The sequence below is a fragment of the Camponotus vicinus genome, unplaced genomic scaffold (genome assembly GCF_025532165.1).
Source record: "Camponotus vicinus isolate PSW18456_S1 unplaced genomic scaffold, iyCamVici1.0 SCAF_3, whole genome shotgun sequence".
Taxonomy (NCBI): domain Eukaryota; kingdom Metazoa; phylum Arthropoda; class Insecta; order Hymenoptera; family Formicidae; genus Camponotus; species Camponotus vicinus.
In genome coordinates, this window is record NW_028141967.1 from 22,489,801 (window position 1) to 22,500,856 (window position 11,056).

The 11,056-nt window shown below is 31.4% G+C and overlaps 2 protein-coding genes across 8 annotated transcripts in view; one reads left to right on the top strand and one right to left on the bottom strand.

Moving 5' to 3' along the window:
- The window catches only part of LOC145968754 (RNA-binding protein 25), a 46,979-nt gene that overhangs the window by 7,291 nt on the left and 28,632 nt on the right, over nt 1–11,056 (bottom strand). For 3 of the 6 annotated variants that reach the window (XM_083094493.1, XM_083094492.1, XM_083094494.1), the window contains exons 2-5: nt 1,993–2,063; nt 1,051–1,405; nt 769–963; nt 578–693 (exon numbers count right to left, since the gene is read on the bottom strand). In XM_083094493.1, coding sequence (XP_082950619.1) covers nt 578–693; nt 769–963; nt 1,051–1,405; nt 1,993–2,063 — 737 coding nt within the window. Of the gene's footprint in view, nt 1–577; nt 694–768; nt 964–1,050; nt 1,406–1,992; nt 2,133–3,026; nt 3,195–11,056 lie in introns of those variants that run through there. The other 3 variants (XM_083094495.1, XM_083094498.1, XM_083094496.1) reach the window with 3 other exon arrangements.
- LOC145968761 (serine/threonine-protein kinase VRK1) lies at nt 3,792–10,898 on the top strand. 2 transcript variants are annotated; one of them, XM_083094516.1, is made up of 10 exons: nt 3,792–4,534; nt 5,715–5,887; nt 6,012–6,137; nt 6,250–6,446; nt 6,532–6,772; nt 7,000–7,200; nt 7,332–7,555; nt 7,644–7,912; nt 8,038–8,171; nt 8,601–10,898. In XM_083094516.1, the coding sequence occupies exons 1-10, from the start codon at nt 4,509–4,511 to the stop codon at nt 8,678–8,680; spliced, it is 1,671 nt and encodes a 556-aa protein (XP_082950642.1). In that variant the 5' UTR covers nt 3,792–4,508; the 3' UTR covers nt 8,681–10,898. The 2 variants fall into 2 exon arrangements, with proteins under 2 accessions (XP_082950642.1, XP_082950643.1); XM_083094517.1 differs by having other exon boundaries at nt 3,794–4,591.

Below are 11,056 nucleotides of genomic sequence, written 5' to 3' on the forward strand. Positions count from 1 at the left end.
TAAAAGATATAAACATCATAAAAATAACAAAATTATACAAAGTATTACAAACATATGATATTCTGAAAATAAAAAATGAAATTGTATTTTTCTTTATATCTTTATAAGAAAAAATTATACAAGAAAGGTAAAAAATAATGATATGAATATTTAGAAAGAATACAGATACATATTATTGCCAATGTGTATTAATAAGCACAATTAAATCACATAGATTATCTGATCTTATTTTAATCTGATTTTATTTGTATCTGAAATGTATTATTTTGTCCCGTCAAATTTCTACTAGTTTACAATAGAAAAATGATATTCAATCGCGCGTAAGAAAATATGTTTATAATGCTTTGTAGACCGAGAGTGTGTTACACATAAACAATATTAATTTCGTCATAAATATCAATAAATTAATGAAAATTTTTTCAGCATACTTGTTAAGAGAGATAAAAAATTCTATCTTTCATTGTGTCTATGTAAGATCATAAAAGAATTTTTCATGATATAAAAAGAAAAGAGAGAGACGTAGGATTTAAAGAAAACAAAAAGAGATCTAGAGAAAAATATTCGTAATAATAATTACCTTCATGACTTCACGGAATTTGCCAATTTCCCGAGTGATCAAATCTCTTTTGCTCTCTTCTATCTCGGCGTCATCCAGATTTAATGATTTAGCTACCATTTTTGTCTGATGTTCCTCTGTAATTATAAAGTTAAACTTTTAAACGTCTCCCACGTTAGCAAAAGAAGAGATTTCGAAATTATATAAATTACCTGGAGCAACCTGGGCCATTTCTAAATCTGCAGCATGTTCGGCAATGATCTGGTTGATACGAGCGAGCGCATCCGCATCAACCACTCTCATACCTTCGTCCATATAATCTTCACCCTCTTCGCCATCTGCTCCTTCACCGGATGTCTCGTCTTGTAAAGGTGACTGACCACCTCTGAGTTTCTTCCTTCTTTCAGCTATGAAGTACGCATCGTATTTAATTCACGTTATTCAAATTTCCTCACCTCCAATCTTGTATTTTATTTTTAAACGCGAAAACTCACCTTTAAATTGATCCAGGACTACCTTGGCTTTAGCATCTACTTTGACGACAAGCTTCTTCGTGCCTATTTCCATATCGTGGAGCAATCTAACCGCTCTGAGACCTGCATCGGGACCCGCGTATTCGCAGAAACCAAATGCCTGTACTCTCTTCCAAGAAAGCACATGTCCACATGCACCCAGAATATGTCGTATCATCACGTCAGGGGCTCTGTCCATTATGTTACCAATGAATACCGTAACAGGCGGGCCAGACTCTCTCTCGCGTCTTCGATTATTGTCGTGGCGATTCTGATTGCGCGAATAACGTACAGCCGGCGCGGATGTCTGCATCGCAGATACGGGTGTTGGAATCATCTATGTTTTGTAAATGGTAGGATTCTTAATTATGCACATGTCTACTCATGCACTCAGTTTTTCCCCTCCCTCTCTAATAGCGATTAATTTAATATTCTTATTTTAGCTAAGCTTCTTACTACAGAATATCATATTATAACACATTCCGCTTTATGTATTTATCATGCATCGAATAAATTCAAAGAAAAATAACTGCATTAAAAGTATTTTGTATTCAAAGCTATTTGTATAAATTTATTAAAAAGATATATTTGTTGCAAGTTTGGAACAAATTTTGTGATACAATTCACATTAATACATGTTGATACAAATTGTGTGTTCATGCATAATATTTTTAAAATAAAATGCAACACATAATATATATATTAATCAATACCACTTTGACTACATACACATGTGTAAATTTATTTTATAGATTATAATTATAAGAAATTAATTTTTCACCAATAACAAAAGCAAAAGTTATCACATACAAATTGAATTATTTAATTCGTGTATAAGTAAATATTAATATATTTCACACAAATAATTATCAATATAAAAACACAATTATCATGCTACAATCATCATGTGATAAATTTACTTACATGTGCCATAGGCATGACTCCTCCTATAATTGGTGGAGGTGCGCCAACCATATATGGCATTGGTGGCATCCCTGGAATACCCATAGGTGGTTGACCAGGATAAGACATGATGACAAATTGATACTACAAGAATGAATACTCTGCAACAATAAATTTCATAAATTTTTAATAAAGCATATAAGGTGAAAATTGATCTTATTTTAAAAGTTACACACAAATTTATATCTTATAGGAACAAAATTATAATACGCGTCATAATGCAACTATAGATAATGGATATTAATTTTATTATATATTGTCTAATACAAATTAATTTTTTAATAAATAAACAATAACATTGAAATACAATATGTGTATATCCAGTATTTGATGAAGATTATATGCTTTAAAAAATCATATATATATTATATATTATATATGTCAATAAAAAGTTAAACTGTTTGTGACATTCTAAACAAACAATTAAATTTTACAATAATTAATTATGTAGGGAAAAGAATATTACTCTCTTGACTTGTTGTAAAATAGCATTGTAATTTTGAAGATAAAATCGCTATCAAAATGCACGAGTTTTGGTCATATTTGATATTTACTGCAATACATAATGGAGGAGACAATCATACTTAATTCTTATTACGTGATATTTCCATCACTCAAATAAAATAACAATAAAGTGCACCAGATCACTGTGAATGAGAGTAATCAATTCATGAATAACAGGAGGCGGAAGAAATTTAACGCGATATGTAACAACTCTTTACAAATGCTTCTTCCTCTCTTTCTCTGCCTCTATCATTTTTTATCTATCTACATGGTCCAATATACCTTCTGCAACGATCTCCTAAAATTAAATTAGCACCTTTTCCTCGAGAAAAGATTCATACAATCCGATACAATCCCAATTATCCTCGCGTCGTGCATTGGCGTTCGTAAACGCCCGAGAGAGAAAAAGAGAGAGAAAGAGAGAGAGAAAGAGACGTCAATGCGGACGGATTGTAACCACTAAATGAAAAGATTGTCGGGATTATACTCACACAACGGATTCGGAAATCAGTCTACAAATTATCGTACTAGAGTTCTACACGTCATTTCGATAAAAATTATCGGGCCGGACGTAAATTCTCACGCTTGAATTACAATAGCACCCCGATCTTTAGCAACGATCTCGGTACAATACAATTGCGATATCAACACGGTATACTCGAGTATTATAGTACGGCAACTTCCCTGATATTTCTGAAACTGCCGCACATGCGCGAACAGCTTGTAACTAGCCGCGGCACGCGGTAAGCGATTCATTGGCCAATCATACTTTCCGCTATGTTTATCGTTTCCGGACAAGCGAGAGATGATTGGTCGCCGCATTATCGTCATACAACGCGTTCTATAGTCCGTATCAGATTATGCATCGAGTTTTATAGTATATTACGCGAGTTTTTTCTATATAAAATGGCAACCAGATGTATATATTCTGTATGGATCTCTGTTCCTTTTTCATTTATCATCTGACCTAAAAACATTTCTCATTAGATATTTAGTAATAAAAGTAATACACGCAGCTTTTAGGAAATATTTTAGTTTTATTTATGAATTTAAATAGTGAAATTGGAAACGTTAAAGCCCGTTTCAAACTATGAATGAAAAATTAAAATTTGAAATTTCAATGAGAAAAAAAGGAGCTAGAGATTTCTTTGTCTCGATTGGCCAAATGTCAATTTTCAATGCACAGTCCGATACGGGGTTTACAGAGCTCAATGATCGAAAATTGAAGTTTGACCAATCAGGACGAGTCAATTCAAACTCTTTTTATTCCAATTAATCAAATTCCAATCTTCAACGTACACACATACATAGTCCAAACAAGTTTACAGGACGCTCTACACGCGCATTTAAAGACAATCGGCCTTCAGCTGATTGGCGTTGCGGTCCTCTGTAACGGCAGCGCGATGCGATTTGCCAAAGCGGTGCGCGTGTGTGGAATAGTAGCGAGGACCGAGGAACCGAAGGAAGAAGCGTGAACTGCGTGAAGGAGTCGACGAGACGAGGACAAGAGTGCAACGGTGGGCCGTCCGTTGCGGGCCATTGACAGGCGCGTTCGGATGCGCTTCCCGCTCGCGCTTTCCGTCTCGGCACGCGTCGCGACGACGAGGAGAACATTCGAGGTCGTCGTTCCCAATCGTTCCGTGCTTCCGTTAACGCGTACACCGCGTGTAACCCAAGTACAGGCCTGCTCGTTGGTTACCCCTCATTTCGTGATCTCGTACGTCCGCGTATTTCTCGTTCCCCGTCTGCGCCGTCTTTCGGAGCATTTTTTCCTTTGCGCCGGAGGAAAAACCGGCTGATCGTCACGCACGATACATCGAACTACTCCAATCGGCTCTATACACATTACACACATATATATGCATCGCGATCTTGTTGTAACTAACCTTGCGGAACGCGACTCTGGCGTCTCCAGCGAAATCTAATTAGTAGTTTGCGAATCTCTCCATTTCACTCGTTGCGTTTCTTCGCGAATGCCCGTTGCTCGAGTGCGTGAAATGTGAGTTCCTCTAGTTGAATAATAATAAAAGAGTTGTTTGTTAGAGAGATAAGTCATGTAAGTATATCTATCCTCGCGGAGGATGACATGTATGGGAAACCAATTCGACGTTGCGAAATTTGCTATAAACTCTCTCTTGTACAAGGCGATCTATTGTCGATGATTATTTTGCTGCTTGATTGTTTCTCATTATTTTCGTGTAATTGATCGACATTCGAATGTACATTTGTGCTATGAAACAACAATTAAACTATAAAGGCTTGCCGAGAGAACATTTGTTGCACACGTAGAACAGATTTTATCGCATTCCGTAAATTAGCATGCTCGTAGAAATTATCGCGTATAACTGGTAAAGTTTACTTAATGATTCGTTAAGTCGCTAAACAAACTTCGAGCTTAGTTTCTTTGTTGATTTTTAAGGGTAATATGCATGTATAGATACTTTAATGCGACTAGTGTGATAAAATTGTGCATATCTAATTTGTAGAAAAAAATAGTATTTTTAAGATAGCAAGTAGCATTCTTTACTGACCTGAAGCATGTAAACAATTTCACTTGGCTATCGTCTCGAGAAGGTTACAAGATATGTGAGAATGATAGTAACATAAATATACTTAATATTTTATATCTTATATTTTTATATTGAAATTGATAGAAAATCTATCAATTTATGTTATCTTAAAATTATAGAATAAATTTGCTTCGTTAATTATAGATGCACATTATAAATATCTCCTGAATATTGTAAACATTTGCTAATAAAATTAAACATATTAAATGTATATTTAATTATATGTTATTATGTTATGTGTATATAATTTTAATGATATATATTTCCATATAATTAATATTTTCATGTCAATTAAAAATGTAAGCAAATAGTATTTTTTAGAAGAAATTAATGAAAAGAATAAAATCCAAAATTATAAATATAACTATTATTGTTTCTATAAATATATACAATATATGTATTGATATGTTGTATGATAGTTGATGCAATGTATTGATATTTTAATTGTATCAAATAAATAAATTTTTGCGATAGAGTTTTGAAGTTTATTCTTAGCAAGAATAAACTTTACATTGCAAATGGAGATTGTTTTCTGTCTGTATGATATGTAATAAGTTGTGTTATTTTCAAATAAGTAGCAAATTCTTATACATATGAATAATTTAATAGCTATAGAATGCCACCAAGGCGAGTGGAAGATGTACCTGTGAAGAGAGTGGCAGCTGCAGGTTGTAAATTACCAGCGCAACTGCCAGCGGGAGAAATCCTAACTGATATTACACAAAATAAATGGAGATTGGGAAATACCATTGGATATGGTGGTTTTGGAGACATATATTTAGGTAAATGTTTATAGTCTGTTTGCATTCATAACATTGAATATAATCTGTCATATTTTATATGTGTGTGTGTGTATATATATATATAAAATTAAATATAATAAGACTTTCTTTTGTTTCTCTACAGCTTCTAATGATATTACGTCGCCTGTCGGCCAAGATGCCAAATATGTTGTAAAAATTGAGCCTCATAACAATGGGCCATTATTTGTTGAAATGAATTTTTATATAAGAGCAGCACGTAAGCACATGAGTAAGTAATGCATATATGATATAATTTAGATCAATTCAGATTTATAATCTAAGGATGCAAAAAAAATGAATGAAAGTATCATTGTTGTCTTGACATTTTTTCTCTTTTGCAGTTGAAAGTTGGTGCGAGTCTCAAAGAAAGAGGAAAATTGGTGTTCCTACATACGAGGGCTCGGGCTCTCACATTTATAGAAATGAGCGATACAGGTTTCTAGTAATACCGCGATATGGAATAGATATTGGAAAACTATTCCTGTCGCATAGAAGGAAATTGCCAACAAGATTAGTTAACACGCTGGCTGTACAAATGGCAAATTTCATATTTGTGATGCACATTAGACAATTATTGCATAATCTTGCTTTTGATTATTCAGGAATTATAATTTTTTTTACAGTTGGATGCATTAGAGTATATTCATAGCAAAGGATATGCTCATGCAGATATTAAGGGACCAAATATCCTATTATCGTATGGAGATGGGATAGGAAAAGAAAAATCCCAGGCATACCTTGTAGATTACGGCTTGGCTTATCGTTTTCGTACAGGAACTGGTGAACACAAGCCATTTGTACATGACGAGAGAAGAGCTCACGAGGGTACTTTAGAATTTACATCACGGGATGCTCATCATGGAAGTAAGTCACATTACTTTTAATGGGCACTTGCACATTTATAATTATTCGTATATCAATCTAGTTATAAAGAATATTCTCTTCCTTACATGAGAAACCAATAGGAATAGTTAAACTGTTTAATTTCAACAAAAAACTTAATATTTACCATGGCAAAAAAACCACCCATTGACTATATTATTAGGAATAACTTTAAATTTCAAAATTTCATTAAATAAATTATTTTTTAGCACATTCAAGGAGAGGAGATCTAGAAACTTTAGGTTATAATATTATACAATGGTTATGCGGAAAGCTACCTTGGGAGAAAAATAGTGATGACATGGACTCAATTATGGATCCAGAAGAAGTTCATCGACAAAAAGAAATTCTTTTATCAGACTTGTCTTTGTTTATGGATAAATGTTTTCCTCACAAAAAAACACCACCAGGTTAGTCAAAATATCATAAAAATATCATAAGATAAAAAATGTAAAAAAAAAATGGATTCACATTCTGTGTATTATTTTCTGTTTTTATTCTTTTTTAACATTATTTTACATAAAATATCTATCTCTTATAGCTGCAATTATGAAGTATATGAAGTATGTGACTGAACTAGAATTCGAGACCAAGCCCAATTATTCCTATTTACGGAATTTATTTGTACGCAGTAGCAGCCAAGATAGCAATATTCCTACATGTCTTTACAGTATGAAAGAATCCAATGAAAATCTTACAAGTGCTATATTTTTCGAGCGTCCATATTTAAGAGAAAGGAGACCTTGCAAGCCTGTAAATGGCGAGGTAAAATAATATTAATTGAATATCTAATTAATTTCAAGTATCTGTTTCTTAAACTCACATAATTGATTGTTATTTTAATATTATTTAGATTCGAATAACACGAAATACACAGCCTAAGCATTCAGTTCAGGATAAAGAATTTAGCTGGGAAGCAGTATTGGCACTGCACCCGGACAAATTTGCAAAAATTAGTACTCAACCGCCGTCTTCACCTCTGACACCGCCTCTTACACCCCCGCCATCCTTACCTTCACGACCACCATCTCTACCGACGTACGCTATGCTAGACGTACTTCGTAGAATGAAGGAAAGGCAATCAAATTCATTTAGGCATAAAGGAATGCCGAGATCGTCGGAGTGAGTATTTAACTTTGGTTATTGCATATTCAGACACGATATATGAAAAGTGTACATATATATATATATATATTTTTTATATTTATATTTATATCTTTAGTAATTGGTTATTTTTTGAATTTCAGTAACGAACTCAAACCAAAATGGATGACACCCGCGATGGAAGAAGTCGCACGATTAAAAAAAATGGTTATTGAGTCTCCCAGTTCCGTTCCTCAAAGTTCACGTGTAACACGTTCACGTGTGGCGAATACAAAAGGTAAGATTAATACATAAAATTATTGTTTATAGAAAAAAAAAACAAGAAAAATATATAGGGTGATTATTCTTATACTTTTAATCGGTAGTATTACACTTAGTCAATATATTGTAAATAAAATACATATTTATTAAATTCTGTCAACTTGATTGCATTATTTGTAAATTGATGCATTGACGATTATTTTCAAAATAACTTTAAAGGTATTTTATAATATAGAAACATAATACAAAATTTTAATAATTTTAACTAGTTTGGAAAATATTAATATTTTTTTATTACTGAAAAATTATTTCCACAATTTTAAAACATTTCTTCTTAAAACATTTCTTATAAACGTTTATACAATAAAACAGTAGGCCTTTTGAATACATTTTTTAAGATTGATGTGGATAACATATAACTAATCATATAATTATGCGTAATCAGGAGTTAAGAAGCAACATAAACGGAAAAGGGATAATTCAATCGAAGTTACGCATAAAAGAAGGAAAGCCTCATTCTCTTAAATTGGTCTGGTTAGTATTGATGGAAATCAGTCTCTGATAATGAATCCATCGGAAATATATAATTAAGTATTATTCGGACAAAATCTCGATTCATCACGATGTTATCGACACACATCGCATTAATTTGTTTAAGACTGCTTCATCATGATGATTTGTTTTTCAATAAAATCGAACAATATATATAAGATTTCTAAATAGTTGTTGCGAACAAAATAGTGATAATATTAATAATATTAAGTGACTTCCTCCTAGGAAATTACAGAGATTCAATAGAATTAATGTGTTCGTATAGAAAGACATCAACTATGGATGTCGTAATATTCCTGCAAGACATGATGTCTGTTGCATAATTTAAGATCGCACAAATGAATTTTGCAATCAAATCATTAGGTTGAATTTGTTTAACATTAATATGTAGAGAGAGAGGGAGAGAGAGAGAGAGAGAGAGTGTATGTATGTGTGTGTGTATATTATATAATATTATAATAAAATCAGTCAGATTATAAATGTTTCTCCCTACATATTTACAATCATACATTAATTAATTTAACTGATGTTTATATTTGACACAATATATAATGCAAGCAATGTTATAAAATTTCTAATATCTCAATCTCTTGTGTTCTAAAAAAAGGTATAACAGTATTAGAGATTATTTAGATACAAGCGCGAACTTACACAAAAGATAATTATCAAGGATTATGTTAAATAATTATACAACACAAAATTTTTAATTCGTGAATATTCTTGTGCAATATATCATAAAGAAATATCAAAGAAAAGATAATATGGATATTGAATATCGTATTATTTGTAAAATCTTGTTTTTCATAACGATTGTGTTCTTCTCTATCTAGCTGCTCAAAGAAAAATCACTGTAATATTAAATTATTTATGTAAATGTCTGACCCGATTAATTCTTATATTTCAGTTAATTTCTTGAATTGTTTTAATTTCATACAAAATCATGCGATATAAAAAGATGCGATAAGAAAAAATAGATATTTTGCGTTATGTGCACATATATTTCCTTTGTTAAAATCACAACTGTATATATGCCATTTCTTTTCATTAGAATAATTCGTTCCGCTAATTTGTGTAAAAATGTATTTAAAGATATTAACTTTTATAAATTAATTTCTGCAATGACACGTGCAGTAAGCAAAAGCATAGATATAATTATATTTAGTTTATATCATGACATTTAATATTTATGCTATTATAATTATGTTCGGAGAATTCACTACTAAAAAACATTAGCAAAACGTATGATAAGATTTCGCTATTTTATATACCGTACATATGCAAGAGATTCAGTAATTTTTTTGTATTCCATGGCGTAATTTCTGAGCTTACCATATATTAGAAAATATTGTATCATGATCTATTTTATGTCACAATTACGTGAATTTTTATCTCTGATAGAATTTTAGATATAAATCTAAAATGCGCGCGTATTTAGATAAAATATTATTAATTAATGTTTAATCATTGTTAGTGCTTTCGTTGTCGTGATCCATTTATAGATTTATGTTACAATTTTTTTATACACATTTGTGATAATTTATTTATATCATTCTAAGTTATATATGTACCTGTGGCCCCTTTCTCTCCCCAATGTAAAATGTTATTGCTCGAAACTGAATCGATGATCATCTATATTTGTATTGTATTTCTACATGAAATTCTTTATCGTTATATTTAAGTGCGAAAATAATTGAAATGGTACTCTGTTTCCAGAATGTGCATTCAAAAAAATGATTCATTGTAATTCCATATGAGAGGTTTTTAAAAAACCATAAGATCTTTTTGCTAGACAAACATTATTCTCTTATAAATACTTTATACAGTCAAATATACATTATTAGATTATTTTATACAGGTTAATATCTCACTGGCAATAAAACAAATTTTGTAATAATTGAAAACACAGCGTGAGAAAATCGCTCGTTTTCCTAATTATCGAAGATTATAAAACTATTATTATGACTTTATATACATAAAATGAGATAAATTACTTAAATTCGAACGAAAAATGTAATTAAGATCAGAGATGTAACTATTAGGTATAATAAAAGAGGAGAAATGTGTGTATATAAAATATAAACTATATGTATGTATGTATGTATGTATGTGTGTGTGTGTATATATATACACACACACACATACTTGTACTGGCATTGTATATTTACCGCTCAATACATTGTTTATGGCTACATTATATTGCGAAATATATCAAACAAATATATGAATAATTAACAAATTTATATTTTTGCATGCACAATATTACAAATTTATACAATCATTCAAATTATTGAATTATTATTTTGTTTGTGCAATATGATAAAAAGGAAAGGCAACTAATCGTATTAATTA